Raw genomic sequence first — 26,178 nt, forward strand, 5'->3', positions numbered from 1 at the left:
GCTCCCAGGAACGCTCTATTCCTTTGACCAAGCTGTGCAAGCGTGACCCCTCCACGCTCCCCAAACGAGGCCGTTCCTGGGCCATGGCGCTGGCAGAGTTCCTGAAAGCGAATGTTGTATGGTATCCAATGGGGATCCTTTTTATATTCCATGGTGAGATCTGCAATTTGTGCTGTCGGCTAGTTACATTAAGTCACACGGCCTCATTGCTGTTAGCTGGTTGGATGATGTATGTAACTAATTAATACAGCGCAAACTGTCTATTTGATTTACAAAGCCCGTGACTTGATCATGGTGTAACAGCCTGGGAGAAAATCCAGGGTACTAACGGGCTCGTTAGTGGAGAAAGGCAGAACAAGGACGAATGGCTGGAAGTTAAAGGCAGGCAAATTCAATTAACAATCAAGGCATGGGCGTGTCTGAAATTGAGGGTGATTGACCAGTGGAACAAACTCCCAAGAGAAGTGGTGGATTCTCCATCTTGTGATGTCTTCAGATGCTGAGCGGATGTCAAGTTATTGGGCTCAGTACAGGGGAACTGGAATTTACTGGCCTGGGAGCTACAGACGGTCAGGCGAGAGGATCTGACATTCCCTTAGCTTCCAAATCTATGATCATCAGATTCATGTGACCCATCTCTACACTGAGAACGTACAGGGACGGAATCCCTCCATCACGTCGAATAACAATTACAACCTGAGAATTCCACCATCTGCTAGCGACGAGGGGACTGACCCATTCCTATGGCGGTGCCTTTCAGAGTTGTGATGGGAGGGTCCATGGGTCTTTGGGGTTTCACCAAATCTGTACTTAGAAGAGAAAAAAAAAGTTTGGTTTAAGTTTTCTGGAGCCATTTTTCACTTGATCAAAACTGATTTGGAAGGAGATTTGAAAGCCCACCAGTTTCCAAGTCAGTGGCAGTCAGCACTGGGTAAATAATCATGAATATAAAAGCAGCAGCAGCTAAGAGTGCAGGTTTTTCCAAAGCAAAATGGATCTTGGAACCCCAAAGGCTCGTGTGCTGTTCTAAATCTAGAACCCCTGGCAAATCCAGAACCCAGGCCGGTGACTGGGTCTTTCTAGAGCTGCACGTTTTCCAGGGTTCCATGTAGAATCCCTGCTGTTCAGTGGGTAAATCCAGATGCCAGGGTGCCAGACTCCGACTGGTGTCAACGAGGATCGCACTAGGGATGCTGAATTTACACCAACCGGGGACTCGGCCCCTGATTCCCAGTAGGTGGGGTCTCCGATCAGTTATTTTCACTGGCTTCTAAATGTAACAAAGCAACTTCTCTGCTCCCTGGGGCCCATTGGCCGGGAGAGAGCTCCCACAAGCAGCCGTCGGGCCAAGTGGGGGACGCTGGGCTCTAACTCCTCTACCCCCGCAGTCCGGGGCTACTGGCCCAGCTACGGGACCTGTCCCTTTCCGCCTTGTATGTGTCAGTTGCTCAGCTGGGAATGGTGGGGGTGGGCAGGACTCCAGTGCAGGTGGCTGTGAAATCGGACGGGTCTGGGGTATCCGCCTGAGAGTCCTTAGCCTAAGAGGCAGCAATGCTGGCGCCTGGGGAACCAGGGGAAATGCACCGAGCCCCATTCTGAAATTCCCTGGGGAGCCACCAAGGAGGTGGGGAGTGCCTGAGCCCCCTCCAGCGGGGCAGGGCTCTCCCTGCCTTCACCCAGCTCTGAGCCAGCCGCGCAGGCCCCTCCTCGAGCTGGGGCGAAGGGGAGGATGTGGGGGAGAGGAAGGGAGTGGAATCTGCACAAGCTGCTGCATGGCCCCTGGTATCTGAGCAGGCCGGTTTATCTGGACTCGCTGGCCCGTCCGCTTCCCCAGAGGGAGCAGCATTCCTCAGCTGATGGCTCCGGCTGGAGAGAGGCCAGGTCTGAGCAGAGCACACCCTCCCCCTGCGCGAGGCAGCGATCCGCAGAGGCGTGCGCTGTGGGCTGGCCCGTCTGAAATGCAGTCAGCGCCTTCCTCGCAGGAGCTGATTTGATCAGACTCGTCAGCGAGGACGCAGGGTCACCTGGGCTATCCAACCCCATGCTTCAGGGCGGGGGCTGATGCCAGCTCGGGGTCAGGAAGGACTGAGGGTTGTTTGCCATCCTTTATTATTTATTTATTGTTTGTCTTACTGTAGCCCCAGCCATGGACCAGGCCCCAGAGTGCAGGCGCTGCATGTTATTTATTAGATGGATTACGGTAGCACCTGGGCGTCCCAGTCACAGGCCGGGCCCACGTTGCGCTAGGTGCTGTACAAATACAGGACAGAGACTGCCTCTGCCCCGAGAGCTGACAATCTGGGTGTAAGACAAGAGGCAACAGCTGGATACAGACAGATGGGGGGAGGTCAAGGAAACTTGAACAAAGGAGAGGGGGCTGAATGGCCCATTGGTCTCTTCTGAGATGGCTGCAGGGGTGTGGTTTGGTTAGTGCACCAGGACTGGGCGTCCGGACTCCTGGGTCTGTTCCCAGCTCTAGGAGGGAGGGAGGGAGGTCCTGTGATTAGAGGAGGGGCCCAATAGTGTTCCCAGGTGGGTGACTGGGTGACTACGTGGCCTTAGGGCACGTTATAGGAATGCAGCTTTGATCAGACTGGCTGGTTGGTGCATGGAGCCAGCTACCCTGCCTCCAGCTGGCACTTCAGAAAATGGTAAAAAGTCCCCCACTGCACTGGGCTTGTCCCAGACAGGAGGCCAGACAGTGATCACAACGGTCCCTTCTGGCCTCGGATGCTGGGGGATGCCAGGCTGGAGGAATTGCTGCTCTCACCTGGTGCAATGATTCCCGGATGAAGAGGGACCGTCCTGGGTCCTTTGGAAATGTTTCCACCCGTGCTGGGACCCACCGCGTAGCTGGCACGACTCCCAGGGAACCGACAGCCCAGTGCCAGGGAACAGCGAGGACGCCCATGTACTGTTGATGGCAAAACAGCCGCTCAGTGGGGCGTGTTTGCATAATGTCGAGGGGCTAGTGGCACTGGGGGGCTGAAGAGCAAGGAGTGCCTCGTGGGCACAGCACAGGCATGGGTCAGGACTCCTGGGTTCTAGTCCTGGTTCTGCTGCCGACTCACTGGGTGACCTTCGGCAAGGCACATCTCTGCCCCGTGCCTCAGTTTCCCCTGCTCTAAAATGGGGATGACGATACTGACCTCAGAGAACTGCATCCCCCAGACAGAAGGGGCCCAGAATGACAGTCCTCTCCCTGCCCTCTGACGGGCTCAGAGCAGGAATTCAGCCCTCACAAGGGTGCTAGAAGGCAAAGCCGAGTCATCCGTGTGTCATAGAAGGGGAAACTGAGGCAGTGGGGGGCGATGTGACTTACCCAAGGTCCCAGACCCCCTGGCCCAGTTTGGTCTAGCATGGACTGAGCCCAGAGAGTCCCCATCCCCCCCAGGTTGGGTAGACTGGGGGCTTGTGGGGTGGGGGAGAGGGGAAGCTTTGCTGTGTTCTTCTGTGGGCAAAGAGAGAATTTCACATTCATGGATCCTGGCACAGCCCCAGCCTGCTCTGTGTGTGTGTGTGGGAGGGTGTCTTCCCTCCCTGGGGGCCACGGGTTAATCCTTCCCCTTCTCGTGCCCGCAGGGTCCCTGGCGGGGGTGCTGGAGATGGAGCGCAGCGTCACCGCGGTGCTGGGCAAGGATGTGGTGCTGCCGTGCCGCTATCGGGCGCAGGAGGGTGAGAAGGTGGTGCAGGTGACGTGGCTGAAGCAGGGCACCGACGGGCAGAACGTGGAGATCGCGGTGCTGAACTCGGAGTACGGGGAGCACGTCCAGGAGCCCTACGCGGGGCGGGTGCTGCGGCGGGTGCCGGGGCCGCTGGAGGACGGTGCCATTGTTCTGAAGAACGCCGTGCAGGCCGACGAGGGCGCCTACGAATGCCGCCTCATCACCTTCCCCTCGGGCAACTTCCAGGGCAGCATGACGCTCAGCGTGCTGGGTGAGGGTCCGGGCACGGGGCACCGGGGCTGCCTGGCTCTGCTGGGCCAGCTGTGGGCAGAGCTGCCTTCCCCACTCCAGCCGGCTAGGCCACTGCAGAGATCGGGGGTACGCGGGGGTGCCCCGGCCACTGGGATGGGAGCAGCCCTGAGCCCCAGCCTGCAGGGGAGCTGAACGCTTGGTCTCCGGGCCAGGCCTGTGTCGGGGGAGAGGGATCCCCAAGGGGTGGGGGCTATACAGTGAGTGTAGGGGGAGCTGGGTATGCAGGGCTGGCCCTGGAGGGCTGGGTGGGGTGTCTGCGTGGGGCCCTTTGGGGGAGGAGCTGAGCCGGTTCAGGGCCCCTTGGGGGGCAGGAGCCAGGCCCGAGTGGCCCCCACAGGGCAGGAGCTGGGCCTGTGCAGGGCGCCCCGAGACAGGAGTTGGGGTTCCGTGGCGGGGGCCGTAGCCGGGCTGCGTGGGGCCTAAGGTTGCCAGGCGTCCGGTTTTCGACTGGAAGGCCCGGTCGAAAAGGGATCCTGGTAGCTCTGATTGGCACTGCCGACCAGGCCGTTTAAAGTCCGATTGGCAGCGCAGCAGGGGCCCGGGGTAAGGCAGGTTCCTTGCCTGCCCTGGCTCTGCCTGGCTTCCAGAAGCGGCTGCCAGGTCCCTGCGGCCTCTAGGCACTGGGGCACTGGGCAGCCAGGCACTGGGAGGGCCCACGCGCTGCCTCCGCCCTGAGTCCCGGCTCCACAGCTCCCATTGGCTAGGAACCACGACCAATGGGAGCTGCGGGAGGGTGGTGCCTCCGGGCACAAATGCAGCATGCACCGCACAGAGCCGCCCGGCCGCCCACGTGCCTAGAGGCCACAGGGACCTGGCGGCCGCTTCCTCGGAGCTGCAGTAGGCGCTGCCAGGACCTCACACCCCAATCCCCTCATTCCCGGCCCCACCCCAGAGCCCACACCCCCAGCTGGCGCCCTCACTGCCCTGCACGCCAACCCCCTGCCCTAGCCTGCAGCCCCCTCCTGCACCCCAAATCCCTCATCCGCAGCCCCACCCCGGAGCCTGCACCCCCAGCTGGAGCCCTCACTCCCCCGCCCCCAAGCCCCTGCCCTATTCCGGAGCCCCCTCCTGCACCCTAAACCCGTCATCTCCAAACCCCTCATCCCCAGGGAAGTAGCTGGGCTATGTGGGGGCTATGGGGGGGCCGGTGGGATTAGGGGGAAGTAGCCAGGCTGTGTGAGACCCCATGGGGGTAAGGGGCAGTAGGTGGGCTGCATGGGGTCCTGTGGAGGGGAGCAGTAGCTGGGCATGCAAACACCCTTGGGGGTGTGCAAATGCTGGGCTGCCTGGGGCTCTGGGGGTGGGGTGGGGGCAGTAGCAGGGCTGTGGGGGACCCTGGAGGGGTGCAAATTCCTGACTGCCTGGGGTCCCCGGAGGATGCTGCCTTTTACACTCCCGTCACCGCTCTACATTCTCCCCGCAGTGCCCCCGCTGCCGACCCTGAACCCCGGCCCCCCGCTGGAGGAAGGGCAGGGGAGGACACTGGCCGCCTCCTGCACGGCCGAGGGCAACCCCATGCCCACCGTGACCTGGGAGACGCAGGTGCGCGGCACCAACAGCACCCGCCAGTCCTTGCACCCTCGCTCGGCCTCCGTCACCAGCGAGTTCTTCCTGGTGCCCGGGCGCAGCATGAACGGCAAGACGCTCACCTGCGTCGTCAGCCACCCGGGGCTGCCGCACGAGAAGAGGATCACCCACGTGCTGAGTGTCGCCTGTACGTCCCACCCCGGGGGGCACAGCCCTGGGGGGCTGCCATGGGGAAGAGCAGAGACCCACAGCAAAGCTGCCATGGGGGGGCAGAGAGCCCCTGCAGGAGGTGCTGTGGCAGAGGCAGAGATCCCTTGGGAAGCTGCTGTGGGGGCAGAGATCCCCCCAGAAGGTGCCATGGGGGTGGGACAGAGACCCTTAGGGGCCTGCCATGGAGGTAGTGGCCCCCTAGAGGGCTGGCATGGGGTAGGATGAAGACCCCCGGGGGTTGTCATGGGGGCAGAGACCCACTGGGGCATGCTGTGGAGCAGGGGGAGGAGCAGAGACACCCAAGGGGAGCTGCCATCGGAGTGGGAGGGCATATACCCTCGGGTGGGGGGCTTAAGGGGGACCCCAGATCATATGTGGCCCGAGGGGGTTAGTTGAGGGGCTTGGGGCGGGGGACACGTTTGCACAGACCAAGGTGGGCGTGGGGTCAGCAATGGGAAGGGCGCAGGCTGGGGGGTGAAGGGAGGGCCCAGGTGGGCGTTTCTCTCTCCCCCCTCTCACGGTTGTTGCCCTCTCCCTGCCCAGATCTCTCGGACGCCTCAGTGCGAGGGCACGAGGAGGAGGAGGACTGGCAGGCGGGCAAGGAGGGCGTCTCGCTGAAGTGCCTTGGCGAGGGCAACCCCCCACCCACCTACAACTGGACCCGGTAAGTGTGAGCCCCTCGCTTGCGGGCAGGGCTCCCTTTCCCAGCGCAGCTCCCGGGGCAGAGGCGGGGGCAGGGCTGGCCTGTGCCTCTGTCGGGAGCTGATGCTGGAGGGTTGGGGGGGCTCAGGTCTGAGAAGCACCCCAAGGTTTGGACTCGCCACCCAGCCTCAGGGGGTCAGCCGGACCGGGGTCTGGGTCTCATAGGGGAGTTTACCTTGGCCGCAGACTCCAAGGGGGTGCCCACTCCCCACCCGCCTCCAGCCAGAATATGGGCATGAGGAGCTAGTGTGACCCCCCAGGAGAGCCTCCTACAGCTACCAGTTAGTGGAGTTACTCCTGCAGCAGCTGGTGTTTGGGTTCTGGAGGTCCCGGGTTCGAATCCCGATGACAACCGGCTCACGCTGAGAGTCGGAGCTCCGAAAAGGGCTGTGGTCTGGGTCAAAGTGCCAGTCGATGGCTGCCCTCCCTGGCCCTGGCCAAGCCGTAGGCCTGTCTTTGTTCCTGGCTACCTCAAAGCCAGAGAGTTGGTGACATAGAATCATAGGACGGGAAGGGACCTCGGGAGGTCATCTAGTCCAGTCCCCCCCACTTGTGGCAGGATTAAGTATGATCCGAGACCATCCCTGATGGGTTTGTCTAACCTGCTCGTCACAATCTCTAGTTGGGCGGCATATTCTGCATGTCAGCCGGTCAGTCCCAGCTGAGTTGTTTGAGGTTTGCCAGGTGCTGCCTGTGCCAGCTGTGATTTCACACGGGCAAGCCTCCGGCAGCTGGGACTGCAAGGCTGCGAGCTTCCCCTGAGCAGTGCCCTCCCACTCCAGCCCACAAAATCAATTTCACCTCCGTCTTCTTCCTGCCAGCCAAGGCTGGGTGCCCATTAGCCCGGTCCCAAACCTGCGGCTGCATTCCCAGCCAACAACGCTCGTGATCCCAGAGGCTGGGAATCCGGGCGGCTGGAGCGCACAGCTCCCACGGAGCCATTCAAAGGGAAGCTCTGTCCTCCATAAACACTTGAGTCATCGCCCAGTCATCTCTGTTGTCTTGGGAGCCCTTGGGGCGGCAGGGACTGGCTGGGACATGCCGTCGGTCGCTGGAGGCAGCCTGGGGCCACGTGCAGCCACAGGGAGGAGAGGCAAAGGGGCAGCATGGGGGAACGTGGGGCTAGTCGGCTCCCTCGGGGCTCTGGCCATGCCCTGCGAGGAGAGAGCCTTTGACTGGGATGCCTAGAGGCTGGCAAGGCGGCCTGTGCACAGTGCCACAGCTGCAATTAAAAGGAGGGTATGTGCCAGCTCCTGGCACCATGGGACGCTGGCCTGGGTCAGCCTCTGGGTGTTCCCGCACTGGGCGTGCTACATAACCAATGGCTGGAGCTCTCTCTCCACGCTGAACCCCGAAAGCCAGGCACGAAACACAGTGGGGCTTTGGGGCACCCCCTCCCCCTTTTTCTTTTCCTTTCCCAGACGCTGCCAGGGCTGCACAGGCATTTCCCCCGTCCTTGGGGGATTTCCCGAGCCGTGGGAGGGGCCGAGCCCCTGGGGACTCTATGACCTGAACCCCTGGATCCTGGCTTGTGGGACCTGAGCTCCCTGCTTCATTGCAGGCCTGAAACGGGGCCAAAGGGACGTGTGCTTTCTAGCAGAAGTAGCAGCCAAAGGGTTAATAGACCCAGCGAGTGCTGCGGAGGGAAAAAGGAAGGATCCTATTTGAGTGGCATCCCTCGAGGTCTCAGCGTGTGGGGCCATGTGTGTTTGGGCCTGGCAGTGTGTGAAGGTCCATACTCAAGAATGAGAGTGTGTGTGTGTGTGTGTGTGTGTGTGTGTGTGTGTGTGTGAGATCATGGGATCGTTCTTGGGTGTACCTGGGTTCATGTGTCTGTGTGTACCCATGCGTGGGTGTGATCAGGTGATCCTTCTCATGTGTACCTGTTTGTGTGTGGATCTGGGTTTGTGTGTCTATACGCCTGGGTCTGCAGTTGTGATGTTGGGTACAAATGTGTGCGTTTGTTTTCGGGGTCTGGTTGTGTGGCTGCGTGCGGACGTGTTTTTGTATTTGTGCTCATGTGTCTGCCTCGTGTGTGTGTGTGCCTGCGTGTGTGCAAATTAGAGGGTGAGTGCCTGGATAGGCATGCGTGTCTGTGTGCGTTGATGCTATACATTGTGTCTATGGGTTTGGAGAGATGAATTTGTGTTTGGGGGTCTGTGTGTGTGTGTGTGTGTACGTGTGCATGTGTCGGGGCACGTACGTGTGCGCATTTGTGCAGGGGTTCGTGTTATGTGCGTGTGTCCCTCTGTTCACATGCGTGTGTGTCCGGGTGTCGGCGTGTGGGATGGAACCGGTGGCCCGGGTCGTGCCGTGTGGTGACGCAAGGAGCAGCGTGGCGTTTCGGGCTGTGTCTGGGCAGGCCCCGGCACTGGGCTCTGGCAGGGGATCAGCCGCGCAGGAACCGTGGGAAAAGGCAGGGAGCCCTTTGATTTCAGCACCTATTGTTCACGGTGTCCCGGCTCGCCCCACCCACCACAGCCGCCCGTCCAGGCACGTCGGCCCGGGAGGCAACCAGAGGCCACGGGGCTGCAGGGAGAGCCGCGGGGCAAAGGGCTGGGGGGGGAATCTCTCATGTCCGTCCATGTATCTCACTGGGTCTGTGTGTCTCCGTCTCTCTCTCTATTCCAGGGGTTCTCCCCCTTAGCACCTCCTTCCATTGGAAACCTGCCCCCAGCGCAGACCCCTCCTCTAGGGCAGTGATGGCAGCTGGGAACAGCTGCTGCAGAGACCCTGGTTAAAGCGGATGGGATCACTGCCCCCTGCCTGTTCCCCCGTAGCTCCCCCCACTGACTCTGCCCCTCTGCTCCCCAGGCTCAACGGCCCCATGCCCGAAGGAGTGAAGGTCAAGGGGGCCACCCTCCTCTTCCAGAGACCCCTCACCCCCGACGACACGGGCGTCTACATCTGCCAGGTCGCCAACAGGTTTGCGGCCAAGGAAGTTCGGGCCAGCATCAGCATAAAAGGTAGAGATGGGGCAGGCAGGGTGGCAGCGCCCCCTTGTGGTGGGGTTGATACGGTGATAGAGGGGGCTTGGCTCTGATGGCTAGAATAGGGTTGCTGGATGCAGACACTCCCTGGGGCTCTCCAGCTCCCCGCCTGTGATGCCCAGTGTCTGCACATGGGGGGGCCCTCAGTCCCATCCTGGAGCCAGCAGCCGGAGAGGGGGCTGTGGGTTACCCTGCCCACCCACTGCTGGTGCAGTCAGAGCACTGGCCCTGGGCTCGCCCTGGACCCTCTGCGTGTGGGTCCAAATCCAGCCCCTTTCGGTTCGGGCACCCTCCCCGCACCAGGGTCTGAGCTCTCCTAGGGGAATCTGCCCGTCTCGTCCCCTCTGCCCAGCAATTGCTCTAGGGCCCAGCGCTGCTCGGTGTCGGGGGGGCTCCGGAGTCCGGCAGAGCGTCAGGGCTTGGCTGGGTCAGCACCTGTGCAAGGAGCCCTCCCTGGAGAGCCCAGCACCGCACGAGGCAGGGATGGTGATACAGCAGGGAGCGCTCTGCGTGCTGAGCCCCTGAGTGGTGCTAGGGGGCGCTGTGCTGCAGGGAGCAGGGTTGGGAATCCTTAGCCTTACAGAAGCAGATTGAATCTTCAGAGCTAGAACCAGCTGGGGCTGATAACTAAACATCAGGTGTCCATCCATCCACCCACCCATCCGTCCATCTGTCCACTCACCCATCCATCTGTCCACTCATCCGTCCATCCACCCATCCGTCCACCCATTCACCTATCCATCCATCCGTCCACCCGCCCATCCATCCATCCGTCAACTCATCCATTCATCCATCCATCCATCTGTCCACCCATCCATCCATCTGTCCATCCATCCATCTATCCATCCATCCATCCGTCCTTCCATCCGTCCTTCCATCTGTTTGACTCATCCGTCCATCCATCAATCCATCCATCCATCCGTCAATCCATCCGTCCATCCATCCATCCATCCATCTGTCCACCCACTCATCCATCTGTCCATCCACCCACCCATCCATGCATCCTTCCGTCCTTCCATCTGTCCACTCATCCGTCCATCCATCCATCCATCTGTCCATCTCTCCATCCATTCATCTGTCTGTCCATCCATCTGTCCATCCAAAGTACCTATCTATCTGTCTAGTCTGATGCCTCTTTAGCCCTGGAGTCCGGGTTCCTTGTTGCTCAGACACTGGCTGTGCTGTGCCCCACCGGCTGCCGTCTCAGACCCTCCCTGTCTGTCCCCCCCAGCAGAGAGTGAGCTGCAGAAGGTGAACGTGGTCTCGGCCTCGGTGGTGGTGGTGGGCGTCATCGCGGCCGTGCTGCTCTGCCTGCTGGTCCTGGTCGTCGTGTTCATGACGCTCTACCACCGACGGAAAACCAGGCGCATCTCCGAGAAATAGTAAGAGATGGAGCGAGGGGGGAGGGGTGGCTCCCTGGCACACACGCTACCCCCCCTCCCCCCGGAGATACACCAACCCCCCTCGCCTGGCCCCTCTGCCTCGCCTCCAAGGGGTCCCTTGATGGGATCCACAGGGCCCACACAGGGAAGAGCTGAGCCCCTGCATCAATCATTGTAGCAGGGAGCCTGCCCCAGCGGGAAGCTTAGTCACGGTTGCTTGCTGGGTGGTGAGCCTCAGGCCTGGGGACCTGGCTCCCGAGCTGGGCTGGTCGAGCAGCAGCAAAGAACCGGATGGGAGGCCCAGTGGGCAGCGTGGGACGGATGGTGCTGGCTACAGCTGGGTCTGCTGCAGAGAGCAGCTGGGCAAGCTTCGCCCCCCCCTCCCCCGCCCCACCCCACAAGCTCTGCCGATTCCCCTCAATCCCGACCCACAGCCCTCTGCTAACCCAGGCCTGGGTCCCCCCCCAACACACACAGCTCTGCCCCCCAATCCCGACCCACAGCCCCCTGCTAGCCCAGCCCTGGGTTCCCCCCATAGCTCTGCCAGTGCCCCCCAATCCCGACCCGCAGCCCCCTGCTAGCCCAGCCCTGGGTTCCCCCAATACACACACAGCTCTGCCAGTGCCCCCAATCCCGACCCGCAGCCCCCTGCTAGCCCAGCCCTGGGTCCCCCATAGCTCTGCCAGTGCCCCTCAATCCTGACCCACAGCCCCCTGCTAGCCCAGCCCTGGGCTCCCCACAGCTCTGCCAGTGGCCCTCAATCCCGACCCAGCCCCCTCCTATCCCAGCCCTGGGCTCCCCATAGCTCTGCCAGTGCCCCCCAATCCCAACCCACAGCCCCCTGCTAGCCCAGCCCTGGGCTCCCCCCTGTGACTAAGTCGTAGCATGATCCAGGCAGTTGTCGTTTTAACCTCTGCCAGCACCGCGTCAGATGTCACCTGGGAGTTGTTCTGACCCCTGACTGGGCCTGGGGTGGTTTGAAATGCCGCCCTTCAGCCCAGTGACGACCCAGCGCTCGGCTTTACCTGGTCGGTTCAGCCCCCGGCGGTGTACAAGCCCTCTGCCCTGCCTGGAGGTGTAGCTGCTGACTGACTATGACCTGGGCCCTGCTGAGACAGACCTTGATCCAGGCCCTGCAGACAGGCTCCTCTCCCTCCTTGCCCCTGTCTGGGCAGCCACCTAAACTCTGGCACCCGGATCCTGCCTCAGGCTGCTCTTGGTAGGAATCGAGCCCCAGGCTTCCCTTATCACTGCGCTAACCTCTGCCAGCCAGGATACAGGAGGCTGGGAGCAGGTCTCAGGAGGCCCAGCCAGGGGGTTTGATGAGAGCACACAGCTCAGCCAGGCCACGGGGCTCCCAGGGCTGACCAGGATGCGGATCTCACTGCTCACCCTCGTGTCTCTCTACCCGGCAGCGAGGAGGAGCTGACGCTAACGAGGGAGAATTCCATCCGGCGCCTGTACTCCAGCCACAGCGCCAGCACCCGGAACCAGGTGAGGGGGCCAGGAGAGTGGGCCGAGCCCAATGGGGAGGAAGTGGGGCACTGGCGGGGATATTCAGCCCCCACACCCACACCCACACCCACAATTATGATGAATTTTCTCCCCATCCGATTTGCAGGGGAGCTGGCTCAGTAAAGAACCCGGCACCCCCTGCAGGAAACATGTGGAAAGACGAGTGAAGTTTGGGGATGGTAGACGGGGCAGTCCAACCCCATGGGGGCCCAGGCCGCATGCAGTGTAACTGGGGACTGCTATGCAGAGCCCGTAGGGGTCACGGGGGAGCAGCTGCCTGGGACCCAGAGGGAGTCACTGGGGGGCAGCTGCCTGGCCCCATAGAGGATCACTGGGGGCGGCTACTCGGCCCTATAAAGGTAATTGGGGGCAGGTTTTTGGGTTCCCAGGGCAAAATCTGAAACCGAGCTCCCCCCAGCCCCCCAAAATGACCCTGGAGACAGAAGAAGAACCCTGGTCGCGGGTGCAAAGACACTGACGGGAGGTACTGGGCTGGGGGCAGAGCCCGCCCCGCAAGGACCCTGCAGTGGTGACTCACCCGTCCCGTGGGCCTGGGCCTGGCTCCCTGTGTGGGGCATGGGGACCCAGCACGCGGGGTCGCAGTGCCGCTCAGCTTCGGCCCGGCTGCCCCTGCAGCGCGATGGGTCTGATCCAAGGAGCAGCCTTGTGTCCTGGCACCCGGTGCCGCAGCGCCACTGATTCCAATGCCACGGGCTCGGGGGGCCCCCTCGAACCTGGGCCTGGGGCAACCTGCCCCTTTCGCCCTGCCCTGGCTGGCCCTGGCGGGGGAGAGGCTGCCGGGACCAGGCGTTTGTCACCCTCCCCCTCTCTCTGTTTTTCAGACAGAGGAAACCCTGCACCTGCGGGGGGACAGCCGGCAGGGAAGCCTGCGGGGGGACAGCCTGCGCGGCACCAGCATCTGCTCCGTCCTGGTGAGGCGCGGCCCTGGGGGGGGCCCTCTCAGCTCGCCCTGCAGGGCGGCTCCCGTTGCTCCTGTCCTCTGCTGATTCCCTTTGAGCTCGGAGTCGCGGCCCCGGGGAGGTGGCCGCGGGAGCCCCATGCAGAGTCCCGTGGGGTCAGGAGTCGGATGGGGATTGGCGTCCCTTGGAGCCCCTGCAGCTGGTGGCTTGGAAAGCGATGGTCCAGGCCCCCATGATGCACCTCCCCGTGGCTCCCCCTGGCCAACGCTGCTGAGGATGGGCTAAAGGAGCTGGTTAGCAGGGATGTGGCCTGGGGGGCAGGTGGTCCCTAGTGAAAAGCCCCATGTGCAGCCAGGGAGACATGAATCATGTATCGGCCTGATGCCAAGCAGCCTGGACACCTGTCGCCCTCTGCCATCGGCCGGTGCTGCGCCAGCCACAGGCCCCTTGGCACTTCCAGCAGGCGGGAGAAGGCCGCGCCCAGAGAGACCTGCTGCGGGCAGTGACAGCAGGGCCACACGGCCCCCACGGGCCTGCGGAGACGGGCTCCCTGCTCTGGCACACGTGTGGACATGCTCACGCTAGCTCACACCCAGACACCCTCACACGCATCCCTCCTCACACAGATCCTCACACCCGCTGGCTTACACACCCACACACCTCCGCTTGGGGACACAGTCGTGCGTCTCACACTCACAAGCCCCCCACCCCCCCCGCCCCAGTGCTCGCACACCCGTCCAGCCTACGCCCACCCCCACCCACTTGCATGAATGCTCACCATCATCCCAGTTCAGCCCAGAGCAAAGCCCTGGTGCCTCGGGCCCTGAACCCTGGCAGAGCAAAGGGGAGCTGTGCTCAGACCCCCGCTGCACCCAGAGAGCTGGCTGAGGTTACGCTGACCCCTACTGGCCTGGGCTGGGAGGACCACAAGTCATGCACTGACAATGGATATTCGGACTCCTGTGGCTCTCCCCAGGAGGGGAGAGGGTTTCCCAGCAGGGGTGTGTGTGGGGGGGGGGGAAATGCTGTTCCTCCGAGGCCTGACCTGCTCTGCTCAGCCAGTGGCTAGACAGCCCTGTCCCTAGCTACAGCGCCACCCAGTGGCTGCCCCAGGATCTCCCCAGGGATTAACGAGCAGCCGCAGGGTGGGGGTGGGAGGAGGTGTTCCGGGAAGGGGACTCCCTCCCCCCAGCTCAGCCCTTGTCTCCCCCGGCTCAGAGCGAGGAGGCAGAAGGGCGCAGCTACTCCACCCTGTCGACGGTGCGGGAGATTGAGACGCAGACGGAGCAGCCCCCGGCCCCAGCGCCCGCCCCGGAGGAGGAGAAGGAGGAGAAGGAGAAAGAGAGGGAGGAGGAAGAGGAGGAGGAGCGGGAGGAGAACACCATCAAGGCGGCCATGACCCACTTCGTGCAGGAGAACGGCACCCTGCGGGCCAAGCCCACCACCAACGGCATCTACATCAACGGGCGGGGCCACCTGGTGTGAGCCCGGGGCCACAGGCACAGACTGGCCTGGTGCCGCGCAGGGCCGGGCCCTGGACACGTGGATGCCCCCGGCAGCCTGCCAGCCCCTCCCGCTGGGACTGACCCACTGAGCCCTTGTACAGACAGCCTGTCCCGGCTCTGGATTTCTGGGGAGGGCGGATCAGGTTCACTGTGGGGCAAAAGGGCCCCTGGCCAATGGGGGGTCTCCTGCCCCCCACATTGGTCCTTGCTTCATGCAACAGCCTCCTAGCTTCTCTGCATGGGATGTTTCCTGGCTGGCCCCGAGGGCCCCATGCTGCTCACAAGTCAGCTCCTCCCTCCGACCCTCGCCGCAGTGGGGCTGGAGGATATGGTACCTGCCTGCCCTGTCCTCTCTATCCCCAGAGGCAGGACTAGCCAGGATCGGCTCTGACGGCTTGGGGGGCTGCCTACATCCCGACGGGGGGTAACGACTGTGGGATCAGAGGTGGGGAGGGCACTTTACGCTGCCTCCTGTAGGGGGCGCTGTCAGAGCCATTGTATGTGGCCCCGGCGGCACTTGGAGACGCGCCCCCCTGGCACGGTGCACGGGTGGGACCCCAGCCCTCTGCCGAGTCTGTCCTCTGGGCGACCCTGGGGACAGGCCGCCCCATGCTGCTCCCCGGAGAGCCCCCGGCTTCCTGTGCCATTCCTGGGATGTCTCCGTGCTCTGCGGTGCCCACCAATGGCCGCGGGCGGACTGGCGTAAAGGGCAAGTGACCATGGAGACACCCCAGCAGGGGCACTTGGGGGCGGCGGAATCGGCGCCACCTGCAGGGCAAGAAGAACCCAAGCGCCTGCTTCAGCCCCATGCACACAGCCCGCCCCATGGGGCTCGGCATCTTGGCATGATGGGTGCGGCGCCCCTGCGGCCGGGCTGCGACGAACACTGGGGTGTGGGAGGGTCTGGACCAAAACTGAGGGACCCAGACAGACCCTGTGGTTCTTTCGGCCCTCTAGCTCCCTCCCCACAGCTACAGATGGGGCTGCTGAGAACACGCTGCCCCCCTGGCCTCCCCAGCGCCACGGGGCCCGGCCCCAGGAGCTAATCTGGGCCCAGCCGGGGTTCAGGGGTGCTTGCCCTGGGTGGTTTAATGGAGGTAAAACTCCTCTGGTCCTGGGATGGGGAGCGGGTCTCTGACGGTCTCCAAATACTTTGAGAGGGTTCGAGTTCACCAAAGGTTTTTTTCCTGGTTGTTTAAAGCCATGGGGCTTCCCCCTCCCCCACCTCAGTGTAATGCACAAGTATTTTAAACCCTTGGGTTAGTGAAAGGGGCAGCCCCAGCCCCCCACAGCCAAGCCCCACCCCGTGTGCCTGTGCCGTCGGGAGCAGGGATTGAACTGGGGACCTGCAGAGCTAACAGGCCGAGTGTGAACCGAAAGGCGAAGGCCCCTGAGCAGCATCAGGCACTGCACGGCCGGGCCCAGCAGCTGGGGGTGGGTGACACCTGCTGGGTTACACAGCTGGGCTGGGTTCAAGTCTTCCCCTGGGGTTTCTCTCCTTGGCAGAGTACAAACAGGCTTAGCCCCAGTGGGACCCCAGCAGGTTTGAACCTGGGCCCAGGGCATTCTCCCAGCCCCGGTGCACTATGACCAGATCATTGCAGCCCCGGGTCCCACTTTCCTCTGTGCCCATGCAGGGTGCTGGCATTGGCAGAGCAGCTGGGGTTGAAGCCCGAGGGCTGTTCCTGCCCAGAAATGGCCTTATTCCCGTTGGGGTAGGGGCCCGTTGGCAGGCCCAACACTCACCGGGGGTGAAGTTTTTGTAAGGGGGGGAAGTTGGTCCATTTGTCTAATTCCTTAACAGAACAACGGTTCGGTGACCCTGGGATGCTGGGTCACGGTTCCCCCAAGGTGGCCCCACCCTGCTCCCCTCGGAGTCGGTGGCAAACCTCTCCCCCATCTGGTCATTGGCAAAGAGGCTGGTTCATCCCCACGGGACGCTGATGCTGCAGGTCTGCACAGGAGGGCAACTCGTGGCTCCACCGAGGGACCAACCGGAGCCTTGCTATTGACACCCCCACACCCCCCGGGCTTTGGATCAGGCTCTGTGTGCTCTTCGCCCCACATCCAATATTTTGGGGAGGGCCCCTCCAGAGCAGACCCCGTCCCCGACAGCGGGAGGTAGGGTGACCAGACCGCAAGTGTGAAAAATTGGGACGGGGGTGGAGAGTAATAGGAGCCTGTATGAGAAAAAAAACCCAAAATTGGGACTGTCCCTATAAAATCGAGACATCCGGTCACCCTAACGGGAGAGCACATGTGGCCTGGAGGCGTGGCTGGGCTTGGCGTCAGGCCGGGTGGATCCTCCCGCAGCGTGATGTCCATGGAAGGGCGCCGGGGACGGATTTGGATCCTGGTCCCTGGTGGTGGGTACCGGGAATCAGACCAAGATACTCCAGGCCTAGTCTGGCCTGGTGTGGAATGCTGCTGCCCCCTGGTGGCAATATTTATAACGTTTGTATGTATGGTTTAGTTCTCTGTTTTGCTGCCCCTCCGTGGGCCACTCTCATGGCAAGAAAGACCTAGAGTGGTGGGGTCTAAAGCAATGAGCGTCGGCCTAACCCGGCTCCGAGGTAAAACCCCTGCAGGGGTGGAGTTAGGGCTCCAAGAGAGTCCTGCTCGGTACGCAGGTAATGCTCCCTATCTGCCTGGCCAGCGGGACGAGGGGCAGAGGCTGGGCCCTAGGGGAGCTGAGAGAGACGGGAAAGTGGAGGAGTGGGGATGGGGCTTTTCCACGCTGGGTTTGCTGCGTTGGCTCAGACCCCTGGCCCGTCTCATCTGGTCTCCTCACCCCCTGTGAGATTGGACCAGACCACGGGTTCGTCTAGGCCCCAATCCAAAGCCCACCAAAGTCAATGGGCGTCTTTCCATTGACTTCTGGGACTATTGGCACAGACTCCATGTCCCGCATCCCACTTCCACCAATGGCCAATACCTGATCCTTCAGCTAAAGGCAAGCCCTGGTGCTAGTAGCTGGCTTTGCCATGCCCCCGGCCCCCTGCCGTCTGGCGCCCCAAAGTTCTTACCTTCAAACTGGCTTGGGAAAGGAAAGGAAATCAGGTTTTAAAAAAATCCCAAAGGTGCAATTTGGAGTCCTGTCTCCAAAGCCACCAGCGGCAGAGAAGCACAGACAAACAGGCTGGCTGCCAGCATCCATCTCCCTGAGCCCGGGTTTTCCGGGTTTGGCGGGGAAGGAAATACCCATCTCCCGAGAGCAACGCTGGGCACTAGCCCAGGTCGATTTCAGAGGGGCAGGGATGGCTTGATTGTGTTGCATTTTTTATTCCGAGGGGTTTGTGGGTAGTCTCTGGAGTTAGCGGAGGGGATTCCATGTTCTGTAAATGTGTGTGTATATAGAGCCCCCTATCTATGTGTATATAGATGTATATGCGCGTTCTTTTTTGTTATATGCACTGCTGGTTTCGTAAATAAATTCCCCATTTGGCAGCCTGGGACTTCTGAGTTAGTCCCGTTTGCTTGTCTCCTTGGGGGCTCCTGGCCTGGCTGAAGCAGCCGAACGGGCAGGGCGGAGACCAGAGAACCTCAAAGAAATGGCCTGGAGGAGCGGAGAAAAGGAATGATCAGTGTGAGCACTTGGCTTTCACCCACATGGGCAGTGACTGGGTTTGGTGCCCATGGCAGGGTTGTGTGAGACTGAGAGAGAGAGAGAGAGGGAGCGAGAGAGACCTGTGACTTGTGTGTGTGTACATATAGTTACATGGTCATATACATGTGATTGTACATACATGCGCTTGTGATTGTGTGTTTACATGTGTGATTGCATTTACATGTATGATTTATGTATGCATATGTGAGTTTGTGTGTTTGCATGCATGTGAGTGTGTGTGTGCGCATACTTGTATGTTTTACGTGTGTAGTTTTGTTAGAATCATAGAATATCAGGGTTGGAAGGGACCTCGGGAGGTCATCTAGTCCAACCCCCTGCTCAAAGCAGGACCAATCCCCAACTAAATCATCCCAGCCAGGGCTTTGTCAAGCCGGGCCTTAAAAACCTCTAAGGATGGAGATGCCACCACCTACCTGGGTAACCCATTCCAGTGCTTCACCACCCTCCTAGTGAAATAGGGTTTCCTAATATCCAACCTAGACCTCCCGCACTGATACTTGAGACCATTGCTCCTTGTTCTGTCATCTGCCACCACTGAGAACAGCTGAGCTCCATCCCTTTTGGAACCCCCCCTCAGATAGTTGAAGGCTGCTATCAAATCCCTCCTCACTCATCTCTTCTGCAGACTAAATAACTCCAGTTCCCTCAGCCTCTCCTTGTAAGTCATATGCCCAGGCCCCCTAATCATTTCCGTTGCCCTCTGCTGGACACTCCAGTTTGTCCACATCCCTTCTGTAGTGGGGGAACCAAAACTGGACGCAATATTCCAGGTGTGGCCTCACCGGTGCCGAATAGAGGGGAATAATCACTTCCCTCAATCTCCTGGCAGTGCTCCTACCTATACAGCCCAATATGCTGTTGGCCTTCTTGGCAACAAGGGCACACTGCTGTCTCATATCCAGCTTCTCGTCCACTGTAATCCCCAGGTCCTTTTCTGCAGAACTGTTTCTTAGCCAGTCAGTCCCCAGCCTGTAGCTGTGCATGGGGTCCTTCTGTCCTAAGTGCAGGACTCTGCACTTGTCCTTGTTGAAGCTCATCAGATTTCTTTTGGCCCAATCCTCCAATTTGTCTAGGTCACTCTGGACCCTATCCCGACCCTCCAGTGTATCTACCTCTCCCCCAGCTTAGTGTCATCTGCGAACTTGCTGAAGGTGCAATCCATCCCATCATCCAGATCATTAATAAAGATGTGGAACAAAACTGGCCCCAGGACCGACCCCTGGGGCACTCTGCTTGATACCGGCTGCCAACTAGACATTGAGCCGTTGATCACTACCCGTTGAGCCCGACAGTCTAGCCGGCTTTCTATCCACCTTATCGTCCATTCATCCAATCCATACGTCTTTAACTTGCTGGCAAGAATACTGTGGGAGACCATAACTTTCACTCCAAGCATCTGAAGAAGTGAGGTTTTTTTGCCCACGAAAGCTTATGCCCAAATAAATCTGTTAGTCTTTAAGGTGCCACCGGACTCCTTGTTGTTCGTATCAAAAGCTTTGCTAAAGTCAAGATATATCACGTCCACCGCTTTCCCCATATCCACAGAGCCGGTTATCTCATCAGAGAAGGCAATCAGGTTGGTCAGGCATGACTTGCCCATGTCGGCTGTTGCTGATCGCCTGCCTCTCCTCCAAGTGCTTCAAAATGGATTCTTTGAGGACCTGCTCTATGATTTTGCCGGAGACTGAATTGAGGCTGGCCGGTCTGTAGTTCCCCGGGTTCTCTTTCTTCCCTTTTTTAAAGATGGGCACTATAGCTGCCTTTTTTCCAGTTGTCTGGGACCTCCCCTGATCACCATGAATTTTCAAAGATAATGGCCAATGGCTCTGCACTCACATCAGCCAACTCCCTCAGCACCCTCGGATGCATCAGCTCCGGACCCATGGACTTGCAATTGCATCTGGGAGTGCGTTTGTCTTCACTGCAAAGTCAGCTTGTGTTCTGGCAACGCGCCTTTCGTCCACACGCACAAGCCCCTCCCTCGGGTGTAGTGGTGCCAGGCACTCAAGCTGGCCACTCCTGCAGGGCTACGTGGTAGAGCCCAAGTGAGCCCAACCCGTCAGCTGCTAACACGACCACTCTGCAGTGTGGCTGCAGGGATGGGTGGGTGTCAAAGTGTGTGTGTGTGTGTGTGTGTGTGTGTGTGTGTAGCTGTATATGATGAATGTGTATGCGTATCAATGTGTGAGTATGTGTATCTGTGTGTAGCAGTGTGTGTATCTGTATATGATGAGTATCTGTGTGTGTGTATCCATGTATGTGTGTATCAGTGTGTGTGTATCTGTATATGATGAGTATCTGTGTGTGTGGGGGGGAGGTGTAGCTGTGTGTGTGTGTGTCTGTATATGATGAGTGTGTATGCGTGTGTGTGTATCTGTATATGATGAATATCTGTGTGTATGTATCCATGTGCATGTGTGTGTATATGTATCTGTGTGCATGTATCCATGTGTGTGTGTGTGTATGTATCCGTGTGCATTTGTGTATCTCTGTGTGTATGTGCATCTATATATGATGAGTATCTCTGTGTGTGTATCTGTGTTTCAGTGTATGTGTGTGTATTAGTGTGTGCATGTGTGTATCAGTGTATGTGTTTATCTGTATATGAGTATTTGTGTGTGCATGTGCATCCGTGTGTGTATATATGTATCCGTGTGTGTATCTGTATATGATGAGTATCTGTGTGTATGTATATCTGTGTATCAGTGTGTGTGTATATGTATCCGTGTGTGTGTATCTGTATACGAGTATCTGTGTCTGTGTGTCTGTATATGAGAGTATCTGTGTGTGTGTGTATCAGTATATGATGAGTATCTGTGTATGTGTATCAGTGTGTGTGTGTATCAGTTGTATATGTGTATTTGTATATGTGTATCAATGTGTGTGTATCTGTGTGTGTCTGTGCATCTGTGTGTATGTGTGTGTGTATATCTGTATCTATGTATCTGTGTATCTCTGTGTGTGTGTGTGTGTGTGTGTGTGTGTATCAGTGTGTGTCAAAGTCTCAGGGCCAATGGAAATGTTTCCTTCCAAGCCCAAGTCGATGCTGTTGGAAGAGCCGATCCCTGTCCTGTGTCATGCAGCATCTTCCCGGTGTGCAGCATCCGTGGCTAGGGGCCGAGGGGGAGGCTGGCGCTGGAGGACTGAGCGGCGACATGGACGGTGGGAGCCCTCAGCTCTATAAAGGGAACTGAGGAAACTCTTGAGAGCTGGGATCTGGGCCAGCCTCCCTTGGCTTCCAAAAAGGTAGAGCAGCTCCTGCCTTGGAGCAGCGGTGGGGGCGGGCGGGCGTGGGTCGAAACCTGCTGTTCCCACCCTCACTCCAAGGGAGTTTGTTAAACGTGTACGAGAGCTAAAGCGAGGACAGATCGCTCCCTGGCGCGCCGTGCAGCAGGCTGCTGGCGCTTTCCAATGCATTTCTACCTGCCTCTCACTAGCACGGGCCTTGCTAGCCTTTGAACTCCCCTTCCTCCAGGCAGTAACCCTGCCTGGGCTGAGGGATGCTCTCCTGCCTGTGGAGAGTGCCTGGGGTCTCCACTCTGCCAGCACCCAGCACCGCGGCCTGGTGACCCACGCGAAGACTGGTTCCTAAGGGCGCCCCTACTGGTACACGCAGGAATTGTGTCATCCCCAGTTCTCCCGATGTGGAAGTGAACCGAGAGGGGCCTCCATCCAGGGAGGTGGCCTGTAGTAGCACCGCTCTCGCCCAAGCTAACAAAGGGTTGACAAGAGTCTAAGACCACAGGTCTGGTATCGAGGAAGAAGAAGGTGAGAAGACACCACTCAGCATCAAAACTTGGGTGTGTGAGTGTCTGTGTGTGTGTTAGATTTGGATACCTTTCCAAGGGGTGGGTGTGTGTGTGTGTGTGTGTGTGTGTGTGTGTGTGTGTGTGAGACTTGGTGTGTGTGTTGGATTTGGATCCCTTGTGTTTGTGACTCGTGTGTGTGTTAGATTTGGATACCTTTCCAAGGGTGTGTGTGTGTGTGTGTGTGTGAGACTTGGTGTGTGTGTTGGATTTGGATCCCTTGTGTTTGTGACTCGTGTGTGTTAGATTTGGATCCCATTCCAAGGGCGGGGGTGTGACTCGGTGTCTGTGTGTGTTGGATTTGGATCCCTTGTGTTTGTAACTCGTGTGTATTAGATTTGGATCCATTTCCAAGGTGTGCATGTGTGACTCTCTGTAGGTGTTTGTGCGTGTGGCAGTGTGTGTGTCTTGTGTTGGATTTGGATCCCATTCCATGTTGTGTGAATCTGTGTGTGAGTCTATGTATATGTTAGTCCATGTGTGCATGGGAGCCGATGCGTGGGTGAGTGACTCCGTGTGTCTGAGGCTGACAGGCCATAGGTGTGAATCCATGTGTGCCGGCTTTAGATTCCCGTCCATGGGTGTGCATGCGACCCCGGGGGGGTGGGTCTGTGTGTGTGTGGTATTTGTTTTGCACCCTGTGGTTTCTTGAAGATGCTTGGGCAGGAAGTCAGCTTGGAGGCAGCAGAACTCACTTCCTGCCGGGTGCCGATCCCCAGCCCTGACAGCGAACAGGAGTGCAACGGTGCAACGAGTTTTACGTCAGGCCTGGGCCTCGGCAGCTTCCTCTCTTGGGTGCTGCTTCCGCTGCTGAGCCGCCCGGCCGGGGGCTCCCCACACCCTGGGGCTAGGCTTTCGGGGCTTCGTTCCCAGGCCACAGACGCTCTCTGGACTGATTTCTCGTTTGGATCCAGCCCAAGCGAAGATTTCGGCAGCCAGAGGTTGATGCTGTAGAGGCGACTATGGGGTGGATTTGAGGAAGAGACACCTCCCCCGGGGCCGCTCGGTGAATGGCAGCCATCAAAGGGGCCGTGGGCTGAGGATTTCCTCACCGGCCCGCCCAGCCCCCATGTGGGCCAGGTGGTCCCAGCGGGAAGGGCTGGGGCTTGTGCGTTAGAGCCCGGAAGCCCCCGGGCTGCTCCAACCATCCCCATGTCTCTCGCCATGAAAGCCCGGCAGAAGGTGAAACGGAAAGGAGCAGCCAAGGACCGGGTCTTTGGGTGTGACCTGCTGGAGCACCTCCAACACTCTGGCCAGGAAGGTAAGGGCGGTTTGCATCTCCGGCGGCTGAACTTCCAGGGGGCGGCAGCAGGGAATGGGGCCAGGAGACACCTCTCTGGGTGCTGACCCATTGCTGGGTGGGGACCCTCCCGGAGCCCCAGTCCTGCTGGGCTGGTGTCTCCAGCACAGAGCCATCCTCGCCGCCAGCAGTTCTGGGAACATCCGCTTGCCTCTGCACTGAGCCTCTCTGGGCGTGTTCCTGAGCCTCCCGCTTTGCTGCCTGAGACCAGCCTGGGCAGATGGAACAGGAGCCTTCCAGGTGCAGCTTTGAGCCAGTATTGCAGAGTCCTGGTCTCACGTATCATCTGAATCAAGGCTGCACCGGCGTATGGGGCCAGCCCTGAGCCATCACAGAGCCCCATTGGGCCGGGTGTGGGGCCGGCCCTGAGCCATCACAGGGCCCTGTCGTGCCAGGCATTGGGCTGAGCCATCACAGGGCCCCATTGTGCTGGGTATGGGGCCAGCCCTAAGTCATCATAGGGCCCCGCTGTGCCAGGTGTGGGGCCGGCCCTGAGCCGTCACAGGCCCCTGTCGTGCCAGGCATTGGGCTGAGCCGTCACAGGGCCCCGTCGGGCCGGGCGTTGGGCCGGCCCTGAGCCGTCAGTACAAGCTAGCTTGGCATGTAGAATTGCAGCATTCCCGCAATCCCACTGGAAACCCGGGTCCCCGAATCAGGCTCCTGCAGTCAGGGAACAGTCACATCCCACGGGCCGTGTCTCCAAGCAAAGCATCCCAGCCCAGGGGGACCCCTGCCCTCCCTAGGGACTGTCAGAGCTTGGGGCCTGTTGCCAGGGGCAGGGAGCCTGGCTTGTTCTGTGGCGTAACCACAGGGTTCCAGTGCCCAGGGAGCCCCTGCCTCAGTCTGGAGTCCAAAGGTAAAACAGACAGAACCTAGGCTGCTGCTTTCAGTTACACTCATAGACTTTAAGGTCAGAAGGGACCATTATGATCATCTAGTCTGACCTCCTGCACAACGCAGGCCCCAGAATCTCACCCATCCACTCCTGTGACAAACCCCTAACCTGTGTCTGAGTTATTGAAGTTCTCAAATTGTGGTTTAAAGACCTCAAGCTGCAGAGAATCTTCCAGCAAGTGACCCATGCCCCATGCTGCAGAGGAAGGCGAAAAACCTCCAGGGCCTCTGCCAATCTGCCCTGGAGGCAAATTCCTTCCCGACCCCAAATATGGCGATCAGCTAAACCCTGAGCATGTGGGCAAGACTCACCCGCCAGCACCCAGGAAAGAATTCTCTGTAGTAACTCAGATCCCATCCCAGCTAACATCCCATCCCAGACCACTGGGCATACTTACCTGCTGATAATCAAAGATCAATTGCCAAACTAATTGCCAGAATGAGGCTATCCCATCATACCATCCCCTCCATAAACTTATCAAGCTTAGTCTTGAAGCCAGACATGCCTTTTGCCCCCACTACTCCCAGTGATGTGGCCAGTGCCAGGGCTGGAGGCTGGGCCTGGCATGGGCCACACGGCTCCCATTCCCCTGTTAGAGCTGGAGGGGTGAGAGGCAGAGTCCTGGGGCAGCTGGCATCCAACAGGGCGAGAGCCCTCATTGCAGTGCCCCAGGCACCCACAGGGATAGAGCCTGTGCTGCAGTGCCCCGGCACCCATGGGGATAGAGCCCCCCCTGCAGTGCCCCTGGCACCCATGGGGATAGAGCCCTCCCTGCAGTGTCCCTGGCACCCATGGGGATAGAACCCTCCCTGCAGTGCCCCGGCACTCCACAGGAATAGAGCCCCCCCTGCAGTGTCCCTGGCACCCATCGGGATAGAGCCCTCCCTGCAGTGCACCTGGGACAGAGCCCTCGCTGCAGTGCCCCTGGCACCCCATGGGGATAGAGCCCTCCCTGCAGTGCCCCTGGCACCCACAGGGATAGAGCCCGCCCAGCAGTGCCCCTGGCACCCCACGGGGATACACCCCTCACTGCAGTGTCCCTGGCATCCCACGGGGATAGAGCCCTCCCTGCAGTGCCCCTGGAACCCCGCAGGGATAGAGCCCTCCCTGCAGTGCCCCTGGAACCCCGCAGGGATAGAGCCCTCCCTGCAGTGCCCCTGGCACCCATGGGGACAGAGCCCTCCCTGCAGTGCCCCTGGCACCCACGGGGATAGAGCCCACCCAGCAGTGCCCCTGGCACCCCACGGGGATACACCCCTCACTGCAGTGCCCCTGGCACCCCATGGGGATAGAGCCCTCCCTGCAGTGCCCCTGGCACCCCACGGGGATAGAGCCCTCACTGCAGTGCCCCTGGCATCCCATGGGGATAGAGCCCACCCAGCAGTGCCCCTGGCACCCCACGGGGATACACCCCTCACTGCAGTGTCCCTGGCATCCCACGGGGATAGAGCCCTCCCTGCAGTGCCCCTGGCACCCCACGGGGATAGAGCCCTCCTGCAGTGCCATAGAGCCTCCCTGCAGTGCCCCTGGCACCCATGGGGACAGAGCCTGCAGTGCCCTGGCACCCACGGGGATAGAGCCCACCCAGCAGTGCCCTGGCCCCACGGGGATACACCCCTCACTGCAGTGCCCTGGCACCCCATGGGGATAGAGCCCTCCTGCAGTGCCCTGGCACCCCACGGGGATAGAGCCCTCACTGCAGTGCCCCTGGCATCCCATGGGGATAGAGCCCACCCAGCAGTGCCCCTGGCACCCCACGGGGATACACCCCTCACTGCAGTGTCCCTGGCATCCCACGGGGATAGAGCCCTCACTGCAGTG

General features: G+C 60.0%; 2 protein-coding genes across 6 annotated transcripts in view; both read left to right on the forward strand.

Moving 5' to 3' along the window:
* The window catches only part of NECTIN4 (nectin cell adhesion molecule 4), a 44,291-nt gene extending 26,108 nt beyond the window's left edge, over positions 1-18,183 (forward strand). The window contains exons 1-9 of one of the 3 annotated variants that reach the window (XM_039512191.1): positions 3,354-3,394; positions 3,583-3,936; positions 5,401-5,691; positions 6,258-6,378; positions 9,231-9,382; positions 10,638-10,788; positions 12,204-12,282; positions 13,146-13,235; positions 14,442-18,183. In XM_039512191.1, coding sequence (XP_039368125.1) covers positions 3,606-3,936; positions 5,401-5,691; positions 6,258-6,378; positions 9,231-9,382; positions 10,638-10,788; positions 12,204-12,282; positions 13,146-13,235; positions 14,442-14,708 — 1,482 coding nt within the window. In that variant the 5' untranslated portion in view covers positions 3,354-3,394; positions 3,583-3,605 and the 3' untranslated portion in view covers positions 14,709-18,183. Of the gene's footprint in view, positions 1-3,353; positions 3,395-3,582; positions 3,937-5,400; positions 5,692-6,257; positions 6,379-9,230; positions 9,383-10,637; positions 10,789-12,203; positions 12,283-13,145; positions 13,236-14,441 lie in introns of those variants that run through there. The other 2 variants (XM_039512189.1, XM_039512190.1) reach the window with 2 other exon arrangements.
* Positions 18,184-22,879: 4,696 nt separating this feature from the next.
* Positions 22,880-26,178, forward strand: part of ARHGAP30 (Rho GTPase activating protein 30) — a 54,265-nt gene continuing 50,966 nt past the window's right edge. For all 3 annotated transcript variants that reach the window (XM_039512072.1, XM_039512073.1, XM_039512074.1), the window contains exon 1: positions 22,880-23,423. In XM_039512072.1, the coding sequence (XP_039368006.1) occupies positions 23,315-23,423 (109 nt within the window). In that variant the 5' untranslated portion in view covers positions 22,880-23,314. The remainder of the gene's footprint in view (positions 23,424-26,178) is intronic.

The sequence above is a fragment of the Mauremys reevesii genome, linkage group 24 (assembly GCF_016161935.1).
Source record: "Mauremys reevesii isolate NIE-2019 linkage group 24, ASM1616193v1, whole genome shotgun sequence".
Taxonomy (NCBI): Eukaryota; Metazoa; Chordata; order Testudines; family Geoemydidae; genus Mauremys; species Mauremys reevesii.